This window comes from Tinamus guttatus, unplaced genomic scaffold (genome assembly GCF_059628265.1).
Source record: "Tinamus guttatus ecotype Peru unplaced genomic scaffold, ASM5962826v1 Tinamus_guttatus_pri_ptg000649l, whole genome shotgun sequence".
Lineage (NCBI taxonomy): Eukaryota > Metazoa > Chordata > Aves > Tinamiformes > Tinamidae > Tinamus > Tinamus guttatus.
This window is the reverse complement of record NW_028289183.1, coordinates 1,012,913-1,034,407: the sequence shown is the minus strand read 5'-3', so window position 1 is coordinate 1,034,407 and position 21,495 is coordinate 1,012,913. Positions and strand designations below refer to the sequence as shown.

Genomic DNA, 21,495 nt, shown 5'->3' with positions numbered 1-21,495 from the left:
GGTCAGTACTAGGCCCAGTACTGTTCAACATGTTTATCAATGAGTTGGATGAGGGGACAGAGTGCACCCTCAGCAAGTTCGCAGACGATACAAAACTGGGTAGAGTGGCTGACACTGCAGAGGGCTGTGCTGCTATTCAGAGGGGCCTTGACAGGTTGGAAAGTTGGACAGAGAGGAACCTCATGAGGTTCAACAAGGACAAGTGCAGGATCCTGCACCTGGGGAGGAATAACCCCAGCTACCAGTACAGGTTAGGGGTCAACCTGCTAGAAAGCAGCTCTGATTGACAAGTTAACCATGAGTCAGCAATGTGCCCTTGTGGCCAAGAAGGCCAATGGGATCCTGGCCTGCATCAGGAGGAGTGTTGTCAGCAGGTGGAGGGAGGAGATCCTCCCCCTCTACTCAGCTCCGGTGAGGCTGCACCTGGAGTATTGTGTGCAGTTCGGGGCTCCCCAGTACAAGAGGGATGTGGAACATCTAGAGAGGGAACTTCAGCGTAGAGCGACAAAGATGATTAAGGGACTGGAACATCTATTTTGTGAGGAAAGACTAAGCGAGCTAGGCCTGTTTAGCCTGGAGAAAAGAAGACAGAGAGGGTATTTTATCAACATGTACAAATACCTGAGGGGAGAATGTGGGGAGGATGGGGTCAACCTCTTCTCGGTGGTGGCTAGTGAAAGGACAAGGTTCAATGGGTACAAATTAAAACACAGGAAGTTCCACCTCCACATGAGGAAGAACTTCGCTGTTGGGGTGACAGAGCACTGGAACAGACTGTCCAGAGAGGTTGTGGAATCTCCTTCCTTGGAGATCTTTAAAACCTCTAGAGGACCCTTCCAACCTCAACCATTCTGTGAGTCTGTGATAAGAGGACAATTATATTCAAAACATTAATATGCCTTCTTCATTAAAAAAATCAATTAAAACTATTTAAATTACAAAAGGTCTTCTCAAATGCAGCAGCACTGCAGTATTGATACAATGTATGATATTTTCACTGGTACTTTCCATATCAAATTTTTACCAAAAAAGAGTCCTGCAAATTTTCTTCATTTTGGACACTAATCTACAGCATAGTACCTCTCAGTGGAGTACAAATTGTATTGCTGTTTTAGAGAAAAAATCTTCAACTGCAATGCAGAAGCAAGGTTCAAGCTCCTTCTTCCCTGAAAAACAAACCAGGTGCAGACAGCAGAATATCCTCAATAGGGGGATCCTGCTGGAGATGGAGGTGATGGAGATATGCCACCAAAGAACCAGTAGTCAGAGCTTCAGGGGTCTCATGCAGGAGACTAACAGTTAGGGGAGGTCAAATCACACCTGCATCCTGTGTCCTGAGAAGATTCCCAACTTGCTACGCTACCAGGCTAAAAGCTACCAGGCACAGATTGCTGCAAAGCACTTGGCACGGTATGAGTTTAGCTTTACATAAAAGGGGACATAGATCTCAGTAAGAGCTGTAGTTTGGGAAAATGTATTCCACAACCTTTGTAGCTCTAGGTGCACTGTTAACTTTGCTCACTCACTACTTTGTCAGGAAACACAGGTGTATGTTACTTCCCTTCCAAATCAGTGTCTTCAGCTCCGTGAGAAGTTTCTACAGTAGGCCTATATCTTCCTGGAGCAGAATGCTTCATTGGATCACCAAGGAGATCCATCTCATGAACCTGAACTAATCTCTGCCTCACACATTCGTCTCTTCGTACCCCACTTCCCGAGCCTCCATGTGTACTGAATCATAATTTCTACCATAGTAGTGTCCTGACTTCAGGAGTGCTGCTGGCATGGTGGTGCCTGCTCCCCAGAAGGTGTAAGGGCACTGACATGAAACCCTAACAGCAAGGCTCAGTGATGGGGAACTCATCTCCACTTGTGGAGCTGGCAGTGTTTCTGGGGTTCTAGCAGAGAGATTCATCAATTTCTGAAAAAGTAACAACTGAATTTGGCTTTACTGACAAAGAGTATCTGAAGAGAAATGTTTTCAAACACTTGCACTGCTATTACTGAAATGATGGTTTTGGGCTCAGGATGTTTTTGAGTTCAGTCCATATAGAACAGAAGTTCAATTTGAAAAAATTAGCTGCATCTATTTTCTGAGATCTTTCTTTACAGCTAATAGGAACTGATGGTTTTCTTAGGACTTTTGCAGTAGCGCTTAGCGGGTGACAGGCAGTCTGACTCAAAAAATACTGTTAGTGTAATTAACTTCTTACATCCATGTACAGCACAAAACAACACCGTCAAGAAATATAAAACTTTTCTTTCTTACTGGTATTCAACTTAAGTCCTAATAATATATCAAAGGAGTCTTCAGTTTTCCAGTATAGTTAATCAAGCATAGGGCAATATTTAGGACTAGAGTAATCATTCTAAAAATGCCTTTAGGAACAGCTCACCTTGATTGAGATGTTTAGTTAGATGGAAAATTCCAGCACTTATAATTGAAGTTGATCTTGCAAGAACAATGACACATTAAAATCCTATCACAATTCTCAAGTAAGCCAGATCATATATATGATACACTAATAATTTGTGATATATTTAGGATTTTAAGATATATTGTCAAAATTTAAGAAAGTTTCTCCATCCTTCCAAAGCTCCTTTTAATTCCGATCCCTGAGTTCCTGCCAAAGTGTGTTGATCTCAAGCTTTGACATAACCCCCAGGACTGATGCCCTTCACAAAGTCTTCCATGTAATGGCCTCCCAAGGGAACTGGAGCAGGTGATTCCATTACTCAGTGAAACAGGCCCCTCCCAAAGCAGCGGTACTGTGCGAGTCCCTACGGCAGCACTGAACATCCCTGATTTATGTTTTATCAACCAGCAGAATAGGATGCCAAAGTGCTCCTTAATGGCGTTTATGATGACATCTGGGCCAGGAATATAGAAGAGGTTTCAAACCACCCACTGTCACTCAGGACCCAGCTGCAGGTCCCCAGCAGTCAGGCTGGCCGGGGGAGGGGGCACCTCTGTGGCTCCCTGCTGCCACCTCCTGGCAATTTGTCCCCTGCGTGATGGAGAGCGACAGGCGGAGCCTGGCCGGGCCCCCTGACAGGCAGGAGACCTCGGGAGACCAGGGTGCTCCCGGAGGAGGAAGCTGCTGATCCTGGGTCTGCAGAGCAGCAGTGCAAGTGGCGACGGGGTGGCCACCCTCCCTGCTGGTGTCTGCGGGCTTTGGCTCCTCTCTGCCTGATAGTCCATAGTAGCAAGCAGGGAGACCTGTTTTACCGAGCTGTAGGAAGGGCTACTAGAGCCGGGCTGCGGGTTGAGCGGGACTAAGCACCATGTAGTAGCCACTGCCTGGGCCAGAGGTGGTCACGTGGCTCTCCTAGTTCCCCGGCCCAGAAGGGATCTCTGGTGTACACCCCTATTTCCTTCCTTCAGTGGGTGCTGGGAAGACACAGCCTGAGCACAGGGACACGGCTTTCTGCAGCACTGCTGTCGCTTCTGATAAGTTGGGCTGGAAGAAGCTTGGAGCAGCCCCCTCAGTCCTGTCCTGCTTCTGAAACAAAATGGATGGGGTTTATGAGGTGAGGGAGGAAAAACGATATATGGTAAGGGCCATAGGACCTTTCTTTCCTATGCTGGTGTCCAAGAGAAGTGACACAGCCACTCATCTGAAACTAATCCCCAACTGACCACTCCAGGTACCTGAGCAGCTGCTGTGTTCCTAATGACCATGCCGCATCCCAGAAGGCATGGTGCTGGGTTTTCACTGTGTCATTCCAGTGGCTCCAGAGGAGTCACCCTTGATTTATGCTCTTACAAGTGAGAACGCACTCAGGCCTGCTGCTCAATTTTAACATTTTGGAGGGAAAACAGAGCTGTGCTTGAGCAAATCTTTCTGAGTTAAGAATAGCGTCTGCCATCTTAGGGCACAACACAGTTGTCCCACTCTGACAGGGCAACACATTGCGGTGGGGTATAGATGGCAACCTACCCTCTGAGGAATGTCTTTAAGAGCTATTAGTGGAAGCGTATCATCTACAGCAGCAGGCACGACCCAGCTCTGGAGTCTTGCACGAGGCGGCTGTTTTTAGCTATGACTCTGAGGATGAAGAGAGACAAGTGATTGAGTGACCCTCCTGACAGGGGCAGCCTCCGGCCTCTGTGCGCAGCCCCCACTGCCTTGTGTCCCCATCAAGTCCCAATCAATTGGTTGTTGCATCCCAGGCGCCAGGAGGGGCTTATTCCTCCCAAGCGTGGGCTATGGGAAGCTGTTGCATGAGTTGCTGCTAACTCATAACCCAGGATCTCTCCATTTGCTGGGGACACTAGTCCAGGCCACAATTCCACCAACACCGCCCAGCTACACTTATGGCAAGCCCTCCCTGAGGGCATGCACTTGTCCCTGAGCTTTAGGATATGCTGCTGCCTATTTTATTCTCAAACCAGGGCTGTGGGAGCTCGAGAGATACCTGAATGTGTGTAACTTAGCACCAGCAAAACACACAAGAGACTAGAAGACAAAACAATTGACTGTGCTATAGGACTAGGCCAGCATCTGTATGGTGTGTCAGGAGGTTTTCTTAAGGTTCTTGAGGTGGAAACCTGGGGTCTTCTCCTAAAGAAATATCTCCAATTTTTCCAGGCCACAATGACAGAGCATCTTGAGTTTCTACTTGTCCATCCTCATCACTGACTCTGGAAGCAGGCTGGAACTGGAGAGGCTGCACTTGGAGCCAGGTAACCTGGGATCCCCTGGGATAATTTGTCTTAAGCATAGAGCCTCAGAGCAGTTGGTCACAATTTCCCAGCAGTGTGCACGCTCCATTGCAAACAAAGCCCAGGCCTTTACTGGGGCTCCTACATGATTAGGTCAAGTCCTCAAGCTGTAGTGTCCAACCTCAGAAGGTGTTCTGGCCTCTGCTCCTGAATGTGCTTCTTGCTTCCCTGTAGTGCCAGCTGCCCTTCACTCCTCCCTTGCTACTAACATGTTTTTGGTTCACTCTGTTGCGGAATGAACTCTCCAGTAGCCCCTTCATTCTGGAGCCGGAGTGTAGGAGATTGCCAGGGAGCACTTCAGACAGGGTTAGTCCTTCAAGGGTAGATGCAGTTGTACAGAAAATAACTTAGGAATTCTCGGGTACTGCTATCCTGTGTCTGGTTTACTCCACTCTCAGTCCTGCAGTGACTTATGAGAAAAACCTCCAAGGCTTTCGGGTCCTCCTGCAAATAAGGAACAGAAGTTAGCTGGAAGTGCAGAGCCACTGGTGCTATGAAAATATCAGGTAAGATGTGTCTGTGTGAATGGCTTTTTCTTAACGTACCTTGACACTGCCTGTGTGTCTTTTGTTCAAATTAGGGACCAGGTGAAACAGGTCAGCATACTACAACCTGGACTGATATGAGAGTTTGCAGCCATAGAGCCCACTGTGCCTCCTCTGTTCTGGGGTCCAAATGAAGGAAAAAGTATCTGCTACTTTCTTCTTGTGCCCAACAAACCTGTTGTGGCAGCTTAGCCTGTACCTAGGCCAAAAGGCAGGTGCAGGTACCAAAAATGGAGGTATATGCCCCTTAGATTTGCCCTTCCTCCTGCCTAGGCAAAAGGCCACAGGTAGCCTGCAGGGAGGTGACAAGTCTGGTCTATGAGGTGATGTGTTGAGGAGATGGGCTGGCACTACACAGCATATGGGAAATGGGCCATGGATGGGAATCCTTCCATCATACCATCTAGGGTAGGAAAGACTGCACCGTTAAGGGTCTACAGAAGGGTCAGTACAGTGCTGTGTCCACTGAAAATCAGCTCTCCTATGGAACTGTCTGTGATTCACAATGCAAAATACCACTACAAGTGTTCACAGTTCCTCCATCCAGAGTTTGCAATAGCCAGGAAAAGTATGCAGGCTGTCCTGACTGGACACTGAAAACATGTGCAGCAATGTTGGTAGCTGATGGTGGGAGGTAAGGTTAACCATTCAGCAATATGCAGAGCCTAATGAGGGATCCAGGAAGGGAGAAAAGAAGCCACTGCTCAGGGTGTATGTGCAAAGCATTCTATGGTCTTTATTCTCTAAGCACTGAGGCGATTACAAAGACTAGTTACAGAAGAGAGTGACAGAGAGGTTCACATTTTGTGCACCACCCGTGTCACTTTGCTGCCTGCTGACATTCTCACTCTTCCTCCTCTATCTTCCTGCTGTGAAACTCGCGGCTCTTGGCTCGGAGCTTGTTGACCTGCGACTCTGCAATGTCAGCCCGCTCCTCGGCTTCCTCCAGCTCGTGCTGGATCTTGCGGAATTTGGAGAGGTTGACATTGGACAGCTCCTCCTGTAGGGAGAGATGGAGATGGTGGTGAAGAGCCCAGGTCAGAGCTTTCTAGTGCTCCTGCCACTGGGACCTGAGGGGTTGTGACTGTTCCTTGGCTTGAACAAGAAGGTACAGACCCTCCATCCACCACCCACCACTATTTTCCCATAAATCTTACATGGACCTCTTCATTCTCCCTTAACTTAGAAGATCCCTTGTAGACTGAGCAAAAGAGGCTCTGTACACAGGGTGTGTGAGATTGTCCCCTCAGAACTCTTGAGAGGACACAAGAATGCTTCCTAAAGATATCTAGTGAAATTTAAGACATTTTTGATGAAATTCCAGAGAACCTCTTTTTATAGAATCTGCTTGAGACATTGCAATTCTTGTATTCTTAACCAAGGACTCTTTCTCAGTTCTCAGTGCAAGACTTACAGCCTCTTCGGATTGTCTCTTGTATGATTTCACTTTCATTTGCAGCTTGTCCACCAGGTCCTGGAGCCTGAGAATATTCTTCCGGTCTTCCTCGGACTAGAGCAAGTGGTGAGCGGAAAAGAGAGAAAAGGGAGTGCATTGTTTCCCCACACCAAAAATAACATTTCCCCATGAGAATCACAAGGAGGAGGCCTCCTGCCTTACCTGGTAGGTCAGCTCCTTCACCCTCCTCTCGTATTTGCGCAAGCCCTTCACAGCTTCAGCGCTGCGCTTCTGTTCAGAATCAACCTCCCCTTCCAGCTCACGCACCTGCAAGGAGAAGCCCAGCCATGCACCTTCACTCATGGGGTGTCAGGGGACATGGTGCCCCATGCACAAATTTCAGCCCTACGCACCCTGGCTTCCAGCTTCTGGATTTGCTTCTTGCCTCCTTTCAGTGCCAGCTGCTCAGCCTCATCCAGACGGAGCTGCAGATCCTTCACTGTCTGGTCCAAGTTCTTCTTCATCCTCTCCAGGTGGGCACTTGTGTCCTGCTCCTTCTTCAGCTCTTCTGCCATCATGGCTGCCTGCACAGCAAAGGAATAGAGTCAGTTTGGAGAGGGAGCCATGTTGGGTCAGAGTCCATCCACTACCAGCCGTGCAGGAAGCCCCCAACTCACATCTGTGATGGCCTTCTTGGCTTTCTCTTCAGCATTGCGGGCTTCCTGGATTGTCTCCTCCATTTCACTCTGGATTTGGGAAATGTCTGTTTCCAGCTTCTTCTTGGTGTTGATCAAACTGGTATTCTGTGCAAACAGAAATTGCATGGTTTGTATTCTTAGGGCTCAAATACACTGGAATGGAGTCTCTGCTTTTCCAGTTTTCTATCCAAAATACTATCTGGAATTCTTTTTTAAGTGGTTTAGTCAGAATGTCAGTGGCAACTCGAAGGACTGTTCTGTGAGCATTCCTTCCCTTTAGACTGCAGGAGAGGCGACTCTAGACCATTGTCATGGCCAATCCTCTGACATGTGAGCAGTCCTCAGCATTAAGTGTCTGCACAGCTGGTTTCCACGGCCAGCCCTCACCTGGGTATGGAGGAGCTGCACGCGTTCCGTTGCATCCAGCAGCTCCTGCTCAGCCACTTTCCTTGACCGCTCCGTCTGCTCCAGGGCTGCCCGGAGCTCTTCTATTTCAGCCTGCAACAGGTTTGCTCTGCGCTCCACCATGGCCACCTGCTCCTTCAGGTCCTCCTGTGTCCTGAGAGCATCGTCCAAGTGTATTTGTGTATCCTGTAAAAGAGGCAAGAGAAATTATGAGGTGGCTCAGCATCCTTGGGTCCTGAAAATGACAGATAAACCATTCCTCTACATGTAGCTTTGCTTAACAGACCTTCAGCACTGCCTGGGTGTTTCTCAGGTTCTTCTGGGCCTCTGCAGCTACACGGTTGGCATGGCTCAACTGGATCTCCATTTCATTGAGGTCTCCCTCCATCTTCTTCTTCAGCCTCAGGGCTTCATTCCTGCTCCTGATCTCAGCATCCAGGCTGCTCTGCAGGGACTCCACAACTCGGAGATGGTTTCTCTTCAGCTGTTCAATTTCCTCATCTTTTTCTGCTATCTTCCGGTCAATCTCAGATTTGATCTGGTTGAGCTCCAACTGGAGGCGCAGAATCTTCCCCTCCTCATGTTCTAGGGAGGCCTGGACAAATGCATGGGGGGAGTTATTGCATGACTAAACCTACTGCAGAACTTTCGTACACAGTTCTTTGGGAAATCTGAGTTGGTTTTGCTCTACAACTAGAGCACATTGACTAACCAAATGTCCCTGCTGCTCGTATGACTATTGCCATGTACCTCAGCTTCTTCCAAAGCTGCCTGGATTTCAGATTTCTCCTGCTCTATCTGCTTCTTCACTTTCTCCAGCTCATGAATGGCCTTTCCACTCTCTGCTATCTGCTCCGTGAGGTCAGAAATCTCCTCTGTAGAGACAGAGAAAAATGTCAGGCACTGAAGAGGAGGAGAAAGGCCCTGTCACGCATAGGTGACACGCACCCTCACAAGACTGCAGGCCCAGATCCCTGTGGGTTGGTGAATCAACAACTTGTGAGAAAAGCCTGTAAGGAGCAGAGTGCTCAGGACTTACGCTGCAAGTTCTTGTTCTCCCGCTTCATGGTCTCCAGGTGGTCCAAGGACTCCTCATAGGCATTCTTCATCTTGAACAGCTCCGTGCTGAGAGAGCGAGCCTCCTTCTGGGAGGCTTCCAGCTCAGCCTGCGTTTCCTCATACTTCTGCTTCCACTCTGACAGGATCTGAAGAGCAGCAGGGCCTGATTATGGACCTGACAATCACAAGAGGATGCTCTCTCACCAGACCACAAGGCTACAGCCCATTTTACCTTGTCGAAATTCCTCTGCTTCTTGTCCAGAGCTGCGCAGGCAGCGTTCGCTCTTTCCACATCTATCATCAGGTCCTCCACTTCATTCTGCAGCCGCTGCTTTGTCTTTTCCAGGGAAGCACATTTGGCATTCACGGCTTCAACGTGTTCCTCAGCTTCCTGCAGACGCTGTGCCAGCTTCTTCCTGGGAGGTGGTAAATACAGCTCCCAGTGAAGAAGCAAAGGGGAACAGGTTTTGGGCAAACACGGTACTTCTCACAATGGTGTTGTTTTGTTCACTTTTCCTTTCCCTGGGTGTTAGTGGTCCTGCTGCTCTCTGCACACTCCACAAATTGCCTTTCTTGCTTTCTTTTCAGATGGCCTGTTTGCCTTGGTCTTTTTCTAACTGCATCCACTATAGCGCACCCTTTCATCTACCCTTCCATGCTCCCCAACCTATTCTTGGCTTATTTCCACCACTTTCTCAATGGTCTTTTCGAATTTCCCTTACTAGTGTCTCTCAGCCTTCTCCACCCATGGAGCCTCATTTCTGCCATTCTCAGCCTGATGAGCATATTTGTCTTTGCCTTTCCCAAAGGACACGTTCTATAGTTGAAAGTCCCTTTTGTACTTCCAGTCTCCTCTGGCTTCCTTGCACGCCACTACTACATACTTGGCCTCCTCCAGCTCCTCAGTGCGCTGAATGGCATCGGTCTCATATTTGGTCCTCCACTGGGCCACTTCGCTGTTGGCCTTGGACAGGGCACGCTGCAGCTCCCCCTTGGCTTCCTGCTCCTCTTCATATTGCTCCCGGAGCAAGTCACAGTCATGGCGAGCAGATTGCAAGGCGTGGGCCAGGGCATTCTTGGCCTGGGAGACAGTGGGTTTGAGAAAATGACTAGCATGTGAAACACTATCTATCAGAAAGAAAATCAGAGAAAATCTTTTGAATCAGAATCTTAAATGCAGCCTTTGGGATAAAGTACATTAAGTACATATTCTGAGAAGCTTCTTATCAATTCTTTTGTCATAATCTAGAATGTTATCCAGTAGAGATGATTGGTAAACTCTAAAACAGAAATGTACAGCTGGGTATTGATAAGTCCTTTCTAAATATTTTCTAAAGCATTAGCTTCTACTACAGAAGAGTAGGAGAAACTCTTCCTTAATTTTTCTGGATACATGTCAAACATTTCCTCTACAGTATTGTTAATCTGAGGAAAGGTCCTGTAAATGTTCTTTCCTATCTCAGTATCCAGGTTAGAGGTGGTGTCTTTCTTCCCAAATTAAAGATATGGGAAAACTGTCCACACACTGGAGTCTCCAAAACCAGTATTAAATGACTAAGATATTCTGACTGTAAGTGAGCTTAAAGAAAAATGAATAAAGCAGTTTGTTTACAAAATCTAGAATCTTGTAGGAAGTACCTTTATTTCTTCTTCTAGATGTCTTTTCAATTCCTCAATCTGTTGAGTAAATGCCTGTTTGCCTCTGGATAACTGGGATATCAAGGCATCTTTTTCTTCCACCTGACGTGAATATTCACCTGAGAAAATATTGCAGATAGACTGTGATGTAACCAGCTGTATTGATGTGACAAATTTGAGTAAAAAGTCACTCTTTTTTTCTTGTAAGTATGTTTAGCTTTAACATTACACAAGAGACAAACAAAAGCCTTACCTGCTTCTGTCTGCAGACGAGCTCTTTGAGCATTCAGGTCATTGATCATTCGCAGGTGTTCCTCCTCTTTTGTCTTAATCTCACTCAGCTGGTCTTCCAAAGTGCGGCACATCTTCTCAAGATTTGCCTAGATGAAAAGAAAAAAGACTGTCACTAAAACCTAGATCGCTGTTCCTCTGATGAAAAATAATAATACCATGGTATAACAGACAAATGCGATCAGATGTTCAGGAAATGTACTGTATCATAGGACTGCAAGCTTACAAAAATTATGTACCTTGGCTTTGGAGACAGACTCCATGTTACTGGCCAAGTCATCAATCTCCATCCTCAGCTCACTCTTCTCCTTCTCCAGCTTCTGCTTGACACGCTGCAGGTTGTCTATTTGCTCCCCGAGCTCGGCTGTGCTGTCCGCGTGCTTCTTGCGCAGGGCGGCAGCGGTGGCTTCATGCTGCAGAGTGGCCTCTTCGAGGTCGCGCCGCATCTTCTGAAATTCCGCCTCACGCTTCTTGTTCATGTCGATCTGAGCTGCCGTAGCTCCCCCTGCTTCCTCCAGGCGCTCGCTGATCTCCTCCAGCTCCCTGGAGAGGTCAGCCCGATGCTTCTCTGCTTTGGCGCGAGAGGTCCGCTCGGCCTCAATTTCCTCCTCCAGTTCCTCAATTCGGGCCTGCGGAACAGTAGGCACCAATCACACCCATGCCCTGCTCCAACTGGACCTCTGTCGGTGTGAGAGAATGGACGGAACGGAGACTTGCCTGCAACTCCTTGATCTTCTTCTGCAATTGCATGCCCAGGGCTTGTTCATCCTCGATCTTGCTCTGGATCTGGTTGATTTCAAAGTCTTTCCTGTGCACAAAAAAACCTGTGTTAGAGCCCAAAGCAACCTGAGCCCAAAGAAACCTGTGTTAGAGCACTCATGCACACCAGCACAGCACAGAATTGTCCTTCAAGCATGCTTACTTCTTCAGTTTCTCATCCAGCTGCTGCTTATCATTTTCCAAGTCCATTATACTGTCATGGGACAGCTTCAGGTCACCCTCGAGTTTCCTCTTGGCTCTCTCAAGGTCCATGCGCAGTTTCTTCTCTTGCTCCAGGGACCCTTCAAGCTAAACACCACAACCCGTGAATGCTCTTCCCAACAAGTCTACCTCCATAGCTGTCCTATCTGCCTACTGTGTGCATGTCCTTACATCATCCACTTGCTGTTCCAGCTTGGTTTTAGCTTTAGTCAGCGTATTGACTTTGTCCTCTTCTGCCTGCAGGTCATCCAGTGTCTGCTGGTGGGCCTCCTGGAGGGCTTTCTTCTCTTTTGTCAGCTTGGCGATGGTTTCATCCAGGGCTGCCATTTCCTCAGTGAGGTTTTTCACCTGAGAGAAGGGAACGAGTGTAGATAAAAAATATTGTTTAAGATTTTATAGTGTATCAACTCGGGGGTTCTTTTCTGGTTTGAGCATGACATCTTGTGCATTATACCTTGTTTTCAGTGGCATGTTTTTCCTTCTCAACTTTGGCCAGTGTTAACTCAAGGTCATCAATATCTTTCTTCAGCTCTGAGCATTCGTCCTCCAGTTTCCTCTTCTTGGCTGTCAGCTCAGCATTGATTTCTTCCTCATCCTCTGCTCTTTCTGTCACTTCCTTGACTTTGGCTTCCAGCTGGATTTTGGTTTTGATCAGCTGGTCACATCTTTCCTCTGCATCGGCCAAGCTATCTGCTTCCTGGCAGGGAGACATAGATTTTTGGGGCTGTAATGTTTTGACATTTTATACACATGTGTGTTAAAATGAAGCATGGCATTGGCCATCACTCAAACAACTCAATCGTATTGAAAGTATTTCAATATTGAAAGTAATCGTATTTTTTTTCTAGGATGGTGATTCACTTTTTTTTTTCCCAGCTGAAAAACTAATCGCCAAATTTTCTTGGCTCTTCAAAGCATGCCTCGAAGAGTCAACTATGAGAATACCTCATTTATTCACTGGCACTGCAAGAATAATGACCACTTCTATTACTTAATTTTATCTGGAGAAAGAGCTTGCAGGAGTTTTCCTTCACAGACATTATTTAAGAGCCTTTTGTAACTGATCCATGCTGAACCCAGTATTGTGTGAGGACTTTAGTAGTCTTAAGATAAAATTGCTGAAAAAATGATGGCTATTTTTTCTATACCTTGTTGCATGTGCAAATGGCTTCTTTACATTTATTTGTGGCATTTATCTGTGTAACTTGTTTCCATACTGTGTCTTGTGTAGTAAGTATATGCTGATTTCAGCTGGTCACCACATGCTCTTAATCTTTGGAGTATTTGGGGGTATCATAAACATGTTTTCTCATAAATGAGTTTGAAAGTAAAAATTATTTCTGTGGAGTCTCCTTCTCTGGTGATCTTCAAAATCCTCCTGGATGCCGTCCTGTGCCACTCTGGAGGTCCCTTCCAACCTTAACCACTCTGTGATTCTGTGAAATGTTGCCTATACTTTCGAGATGCTAGATGGCTTTGGAGACATACACACACGACTAGCACATGTGTCATGGGATTTATTGGGCATCTGTGCCTTGCTGGGTTCATAGCTGCAGGAGGACAGGTGAGATACCCTACATCATAAGAAATGGCAGTATTTTTTAAGTAGAAAACTGAATTAAAATAGAATGGTCAATTTAACCACTGTCCCCACTTTATAAACTGAAACATAAACTTCGCAGTGACATAATAGGACCTTATAATTTAAGCTCACACGGACGCATGTACACATAGACTCTAAGACTAAAACTTAAAAGTTGTTCTTAAACTGAACCCCACTTTACAATGCAGATACTGAGAGCCCAAAGCCAATGGCCTGAATTTTATCCCTAGTTTTATACAATTCAGCTTAGAGTATTTTATAAGGAAGATTAGATTTCCTTCTTCTAAGGAAGAAGAGTGAATAAGAAGATCTTATTCACTCATTTTCCTCTAAAATTTTTTCTTCTAAAAATAAACTCATGATACTCACAGCTTGCACTTGGAGCTGCAGGTCATTCTTCTCCTGCATCAGCTTTACCATTTTCTCCTCTAGCTCCTTCCTCTTTGCTTCAGACTTTGCAAGCTCTTCCTTGGTTTTCTCAAATTCTTCTTTCATATTGGCCATCTCCTTCTCTGATTCTGCACTCTTCAGCAAAGGCTTGATCTTGAAGAACAGCTTCATCCAGGACCAGTGCTTGACATTCATGAATGCCCGAACATTGTACTGAATGCAGAAGATAGATTCCCTAAGTGTAATTAAAATACACATTGAATATTTAGGATTTCATGAGTGCACACATTTCCTGCAAGTAAGGTGACTTTAGGTCAAGATGAGAAATGTGTACCTCCTCTCCACCATTCTCTGGTACTCCACTCTCATGAGGAAGCCCCTGCACCTGGCCTGTGTGCGAGTGATGAGCTGTGCCAGCTTCTCATCTCTCATCTCCTCCAGGAGCCCCAGCAGCCCAGCTTTGAAGAACACCTTGAGAAGGGGAATATTGCAACTTGTCACTGTCAGGTGGCACAAAACACGGCCACACAGGATGGGAGTCAAGGAGTGTTTGTACCTTGGTGTGACCAAATTTGTACTGGGTGTGGTCCACATCAATGGAGCCAAGGAGCTTCTCAGAAGCCTTCTTGCTGTCAATGAACTGTCCCTCTGGGATGGCACTTGCATTGAGCACCTTGTACCTGTGGATAAAAACAGAACATGAGGAGGTATTCAGCCACCAATCAAGCCACTGCTTTTTAGAACACTTTGCCATTTTGGGTAGTAAATGAAAGCTTTAATGAAACCGGTAAGGGACTGCCACTCCATCATATAGATGAAATAATGTTATGTGCAACACTTCAATATTACTAAGTCTGATGCTATTATTTATCAAAATATGTCCATTGAATTAGTATCTTTATTATTACTGAAATGCTGATATTTCTGAAAGATAACAGATTATTAGTACTACATACTGTAGGAAACAGAATGTTTTAATTGGATATACAATCTATTCAGCATAGATAAAATTGATAGGAAGGGGTATCCCTCTTACCTCTGCTTAAAGTCTGCATAGAGGACTCTGCTGGGGAATCCTTTCCTGCAGATTCGGATCCCTTCCAGCACGCCGTTACACCGCAGCTGGTGCAGCACCAGTTCATGCTCCATGGCACCTAACAATTCAGAACACAGTAAATACTAGAATTTCTAGCACAGAGATGAATGACTGTATCACAGGAATATCTTTTACTGAGCTTCTTACCAGGCGTTTTTGTTTCATTAGGGATGATGCAACGGACAAAATGGGGGTGAGTGCTCCGTAGGTTGGTCATCAGCTTGTTCAGGTTCTCCTTAAGAGATCAGTAAGTAATGTGAGTATTTTTTTATGTGCACTTCTTGATCCATCAAGTCCATTGCAATGAATTAATCGCTTACAAAATTAGCTAGAATTCAGAACAGGCAGGTAAAGGCACACGAAATGAAACCACCTTCTGCTTGTACAAACAATATACATCAACACTGAACATCAATATGAAAGAACGAGAAATTATGCTGTTGATCCAGTCAGAACTGTAATGTAGAACTGTACATTTTCATGTAAAATGATTAGCTTTCAGCTTTTCTAAAGTCCACCTACTAAGGTTAATATATCTGTTTGAAAATCATTTCTTTTTCTTTTCAAAAAGGATAAGTGCCTTTTTGCATTAATCATAGTTTGCATTAAAGACAAGGATAGTCCTTTTTTGTTTTAAAAGACCTGTTTTCTTCATATTAAAAAGAGTTAATGAATGTAGTACTGTACCCGGAAAAGAGCTGAGACAGTCTGGAAAGAAGAGCCCTTCTTCTTGCCACCCTTTTTGCCACCACCACCTTCTGCAAATGCCAGAATAATAAAGCAATATTAAAATATTGATTTTGCATACAGAAGAGCAAACAGCTGTAAATGCTTTGTGGATTCTGTTTTCATGCCCCTTCAACACTGAGCCTCACAGAAAATATGGATTTTACATAGCTGACCTGCTTCTGCTCCACCATAAGAGGCAAAGAGTAAGGCCAGTGTCTTCACAGATGATTTCTGATACAGCCCAATGACAGTTTCATTCAGAGGGTCCTTGTTCTTCTCAAGCCAGCCAGAGATGTTGTAGTCCACTGTGCCAGCATAGTGCACCAGGGAGAAGTGGGCCTCAGCCTTGCCTTTGGTAGGCTTGGGCTTCTGGAAGTTGTTGGACTTGCCCAGGTGCTGGTCATAGAGCTTGTTCTTGAAAGAGGTGTCAGTTGCCTTGGGGAACATGCACTCCTCTTCCAGGATGGAGAAGATGCCCATGGGCTGTAGAGGCAATAGACAAGAAGGCAATCCAAATTAGAAATCATACATCGTTTGGTGCGAAAAAGGATGCATTCAAGACAGGGAACTGCAAAAGAAATTCAAAGATGATGTTTCCCTGCATTTCTGGAAAACAAGTGAGAAAAAGAATAACTGGGATTTTTTCAGCATTGGTGTTTCATTTTAGCTTTTATAGATGTCTTTCCTGCTGAGAACATGACAAATTCTTAGCTGATAGGGACTATCAGTACATTACCTTCCTTTCATGAAAGCTCATTTTGTACACTTGAACTACGTAATTTCACCTAAAGTCCTGAATTTCAAGACTGATCTCCAGAACCACTTACATCCTTTTGCCATTTTCACATGGCACAGTAAGAGAAATCATATTCTCCCATTCTTCTTGCACATTTACTGAACAGAAAGATTACCTTCTCAATGAGCTCAATGCAAGCAGCCAGGTCCATCCCAAAGTCAATGAATGTCCATTCAATTCCTTCTTTCTTGTACTCTTCTTGCTCCAGCACGAACATGTGGTGATTGAAAAACTGTTGCAGTTTCTCATTTGTGAAGTTGATGCAGAGCTGTTCAAAGCTGTTGAACTGCCAAGCATAAAAAGAGATGAAGAGCTTCTTTTGGTAGAAGAAATGTAAGACAGTCCCAAAACCCTGAATATAAGTGTACAATGATACTAACCCCTCATAAAAATATGTTAATATGTCTCAAAATTTGCTTTATTCCTATTCATCCTTTTAAGAAACCACTAGAAAAAAAATCTGTTCCTTACATCAAAAATCTCAAAGCCAGCAATGTCCAGGACACCAATGAAGTACTGTCTGGGTTGTTTGGTGTCCAGCTGTTGGTTGATGCGAATAACCATCCACAAGAACATCTTCTCATAGACAGCCTTTGCAAGAGCTCCCACTGAATTATGAACCTAAAACAAGAGTCTAAATTTACCAAACAGAACAGAGGCGAATCATAGGCATCTTAATTCAAGAGGTTGCAGGTTATCACGTTTCTTACTTGTTGCACAGTCTGACCCTTTGTCACGTACTCATTCCCAACCTTGACTCGGGGATAGCACAGGGCTTTGAGCAAATCAGCTGAGTTTAGACCCATCAGATAGGCAGCTTTGTCAGCAACTAAGCACAGAGAGAGAGAGAGTGAGAGAAGAACTGAATATTGGACAGTATCTAAAATTTGGTCCTTGAGAGACTGTCTCAAAAGTATTGCACAAAAATATGTTAATTCAAACCACAAAGTCTGTGTTCTCCTGAGCATCCAGAGTCTAAAAAGTCTTTCTGAGCATTAGTTTCTACGTTTGTTTTTCAGGCATCCCATCTTCTGCCCAGTACTCCAGCATCAGCAGCCTTTACTCAGAAACCAGGAGACATTATGGTTCTAGCGTGTTTTCAGCTGAGAGGAATGAAGTACACACCTCACACCCAGGTGACAATTAACACAGGTGAAGCTGAAATAGAGCTCAATGCAGTATTACTATTCCACAGTAAAGCAAAGATTACAAGGTGCGTTCCAATCTAAGTATGCTTAAGCATATTACAGGAAGAGGCATCGGTGGTTGCTGCCTTCTTGACAGTCTATGCAATAACTTTAGTTGTTAACTACCAGGATAAAATGCAGATGTTGTTAGGTGCGAGAGGTGTTCAATTCTTATATGGAAATTGATCATTTATTTTATATAAGGTATTTAGTATTTAAAGCCTGAAATCTGCGTAAAACCTCCTTTTGGTGATGTTACCTTCTGGAATATTTACTAAGATAATACCTTCTGTGCCATCTGGCTCTGCCTGCTCCTCTCGTTGCTTCTGCTTGAACTTCAAGTTCCCATAGTGCATGACAGCCCCCGTGAGTTTGTAAATGGCCGTCTTTTCATCAGCAGTGAAGCCCAGGATGTCAATGGCACTCTGCAGTAGAAACAAAGAAGTAATTGCACATATTCAGTAGAGCACCATGTCACCCTTGAGATGGTGTTAGTCGGAACTTTTCTGGTATGTTACTTACATCTGTAGCCATTAACTCCTCCTGGTCATCAATGCTGGGAACAGTGATCTCACCTTGACTCACAAAATGATAGTCGTAGGGGTTGGTGGTAATGAGGAGCATGTCTGAACACAAGAACAGATGAGAAAGAGGCTTAGTTTTGTCACCTAGGTAGTAGAATGTGTTGTTGCTCAATGATCTTCCTCAAAAAATCTTCCTACCAATTAGCTCCGGCTTCTTGTTGGACATGATCTGGTAAAATATGTGGTAGCTTCTTTCCGCTTTGAGCTGGAAAGTGACCCTTGACTTCTCCAGCAGATCTGGTAAGGAAGAGAGAAAGAGTTAACCGAGAAGTGAACAGTGCATGGGGGTGGAAATACATTATCAGGCAAGGAAGCTGTCCTACATGTTTCAATGTCAGCAGAAGCCAGTTTCCCTGTGGCCCCAAAGTGGATTCTGATGAATTTGCCCTGTGAAGGGAAAAAAGAAGCATTTCAGCCTAGCTGCATTCCAGTGTAACCTCTCTTGGTGGGAACAGCACGAGGTCCATCATTACTGTTGCAAGGAGAGGGAGAGATTTTATCCCAAGCAGCAACTTACAAAGCGTGAGGAGTTGTCATTCCTCACAGTCTTGGCATTTCCAAAGGCCTCCAGCAAGGGGTTGGCACTGATGATTTGATCCTCAAGCGTGCCCTAGAGCATGATAAGTCTTGTTAATTTACAGTGTTTAATCCATGTGCTAATTACAGGACAATTGCTCAGTCCATTCCCCCTACATCACCTGCATTTTGCCCGCCTGTTGCGGCTGCTCCTCCTTCTTCTTGTCCCCACTAGCTGCAATTGTTGCAAAGTACTGGATGACACGCTTGGTGTTCACAGTCTTCCCTGCCCCGGATTCTCCGCTGGGAAGCAAAAGAGAGAAGCAGAGAACGTCTGGTCAGGCAGCAGGTCCCCAGGCACAGAGCCAGCCCTTGGGAATCGGAGCAGGGAATGTACGTACGTGATCAGGATTGACTGATTCTCGCGATCTGTGATACAGAGAGAAAGAAAGGGACAATATGTAGTGCTAATGAATAACAAAGAACACAAACATTAAGAGAAATAGGAAAAGCAGCTTCCAAAAGTGGCAGGGACTGAAAGCAATGAAACTCCCTGGGAATTCCAGTAGTACTTCTGGTGTTCCTAGTATCGCTATTTTTAATATAAACTGGGTCTGCAGAGACATCACTTCAGAGTAGCTTTTCTTGTTGATTTTATGCCCATCAGGATATTCTCGTTTTCTTTTCGATAGCATCTAAATATTTTTACAGCTAAAAATGTCCAGACTAATTTGGAAATTTGGGGACCTCACCAGTAACAGAAATGACTAAACAACATCTTTCACTATATTTCATCATTTTGACCCATTGCATATACAGAAATTACATATTTCTATGGTAGACCATTTTTCATTTTTCTTTCTTCATTCTAAATCTACCTGCCACTTTGTAAAAACAGTAGGTAAAATGAAAAACTAAAATCTTGTGCATCATTGACACATCATTCATTGGAAAAATAAGAAATAGAAGACAATCCAGCTGAAAGCCATTCAATTTAAAAGCAGAAGATTTTTATTTTTTATAATACTATTTTTCTATTAAACAGGAGAGATTCCTTTTATAGTTTACTATAATAAATGGCTAAAATAAATTTACTTCTTTGAAGTTTTCTTTCCAGTATAATTGATCTAATGTTATAAAGATTAATATAACCATTAAAGTGTGCACATACTGTAGACCATCTAGTCACATTTTCTGTTATGAATTTCCATTTTAATAATAATCAAGCTTATCTACCTGTTCAGTCCAGAAAACTCTGAATTCAATTTAACGAATATTTGCCTCTTTCACTCAATAGCACTGATGCTTGCAAACTTAAAATGACTAGTATACAATCACTGGAATGGCATCAGTATACTCTTTTTTTTTAATACTTTCTGTTTAAGGAATGTGTCCACCTGTAAGATCCCATTACGATGAGTGGAGTCTAAACCAGATACAAGATGCTTCCTTTGAATTTATTCTATTCATTATATTTCATAAATACTTACATATATTTATTAAGTTATTACAATTTATTCTATGTGTTCCATAGATTACGATGACAAGCTGTTTACTGATTATAATGGGAGCTCACACACAGATCACACAGACCCCTACTTTTAAGTACATTAATCTCACTCCCAGTATTTTAAACATGCTACATTCCATTTCCATAAAGAATCGTGCATTTCACCTTACAGAGTGCTTATTGCGAAGAGCAATTCAGAGACCAATCACTCACCAGTTAGCATGAACTGATAGGCGTTGTCAGAGATGGAGAAGATGTGGGGAGGGGCCTCCTGGCGCTTTTTGCCTCGGTAGGCCAACACCACCTCCGGGTTGTACACCGGCAGCCACTTGTAGGGGTTGACAGTGACACAGAAGAGACCCGAGTAGGTCTGCAAGGACAGGACACAGCAAGTTGCCTTCCATTGGCTTTAGCAGACTGGCTCTTCCTAGCGAGTTGCAGGAAGCCTGTGGCTGCTACTTACGTAGATCATCCAGGCTGCATAACGCTCTTTGAGGTTATACAGCACAGCGGGTTCGTGGAGGTGGGTCATCATGGCCATGTCCTCGATTTTGTCGTACTTGGGAGGGTTCATGGAGAAGACTTGGTCTTCCTTCACGGTCAGAGTCTGCCAAGGAAATGAGAGATCCATACATGGTAGCTAAGAGCTCGAAGTGAGAAGTAAATGCTGCTCTGAAGCTTGTATTTTACTTACTTCTCCACCTTCAGTCTTGACCGTGACCTTCCCTCCTTCCCTGCTCTGGATTGTCCCTTTCACAAAGGATTCCTTAGCATGCACCACAAAGACTGATGACTTGGCATCAAAAGGCTTGTTCTGGGCCTCGATTCTCTCCTTTTCTGACTTCCGGAGGTAGGGAGCTGCCTCCCCAAAGACGGCCATCTCAGCGTCTGAAGAGGCCATGGCTGCAGTTTACTGAAGGTACATAAACAAACACTCTGGTGAGGAAAAAAAGTTATGTGACACTATCTATGTCAGTGAGCAAAGCCCTCTTCATCTAAGGAATTGCCAGCTAGCCTTTCAGAATAGCTCTCAAAAGCCGCCACCGAAATCCAGGTTCATTTTAGCTTCTATGTACCCAAGTCCACTTGAGAGTAAGACTTAGTATTGTTAAACAGTTAGGTCTTGTAAAATGAATAAAATATCTTCTAAATATTGACTGCAGTTTGTCACCTTGCCTTGACAAATTCTGACCAGTTTTGATGCCTTCACATAAACAAAACTACAGCCAGAGAAAAACATTCTCTCATCTCATCCTCAGTTATGACTGATGAATCTTCAAAAGAACACTTCCTTCGTAAGAATGCTACTTTCTGTGCTATAAGTGAACAGCAACTTCATTTCTCG

At 44.7% G+C, this 21,495-nt stretch overlaps 1 protein-coding gene across 1 annotated transcript; it reads right to left on the bottom strand.

Moving 5' to 3' along the window:
* Positions 1-6,096: 6,096 nt before the first annotated feature.
* LOC104580538 (myosin heavy chain, skeletal muscle, adult) lies at positions 6,097-21,051 on the bottom strand. Its single transcript, XM_088535811.1, has 38 exons — positions 20,845-21,051; positions 20,614-20,757; positions 20,364-20,520; positions 19,042-19,069; positions 18,823-18,943; positions 18,642-18,734; positions 18,448-18,511; positions 18,263-18,361; positions 18,063-18,166; positions 17,827-17,965; positions 17,064-17,182; positions 16,825-16,974; positions 16,469-16,639; positions 15,731-16,040; positions 15,516-15,586; positions 14,976-15,063; positions 14,769-14,886; positions 14,289-14,412; positions 14,067-14,203; positions 13,712-13,967; positions 12,194-12,436; positions 11,911-12,087; positions 11,681-11,826; positions 11,476-11,566; positions 10,998-11,387; positions 10,721-10,847; positions 10,468-10,586; positions 9,714-9,910; positions 9,062-9,245; positions 8,810-8,975; positions 8,521-8,645; positions 8,057-8,365; positions 7,753-7,956; positions 7,345-7,470; positions 7,081-7,251; positions 6,890-6,994; positions 6,686-6,781; positions 6,097-6,271 (listed from the first exon to the last, which is right to left on the bottom strand). Exons 1-38 carry the CDS (start codon positions 21,049-21,051, stop codon positions 6,116-6,118), a joined length of 5,832 nt encoding a protein of 1,943 aa, XP_088391937.1. The 3' UTR covers positions 6,097-6,115.
* Positions 21,052-21,495: the final 444 nt, after the last annotated feature.

Excerpts from the sequence above, each read along its gene's own strand:
- LOC104580538 (XM_088535811.1), bottom strand. The coding sequence starts at position 21,051 with ATGGCCTCTTCAGACGCTGAGATGGCCGTCTTTGGGGAGGCAGCTCCC. Across the intron at positions 8,366-8,520 it reads CAGCTTTGGAAGAAGCTGAG|GCCTCCCTAGAACATGAGGA; the intron begins GTACATGGCAAT and ends GCATTTGTCCAG. Across the intron at positions 6,272-6,685 it reads AGAGACAATCCGAAGAGGCT|GAGGAGCTGTCCAATGTCAA; the intron begins GTAAGTCTTGCA and ends CTCTCCCTACAG.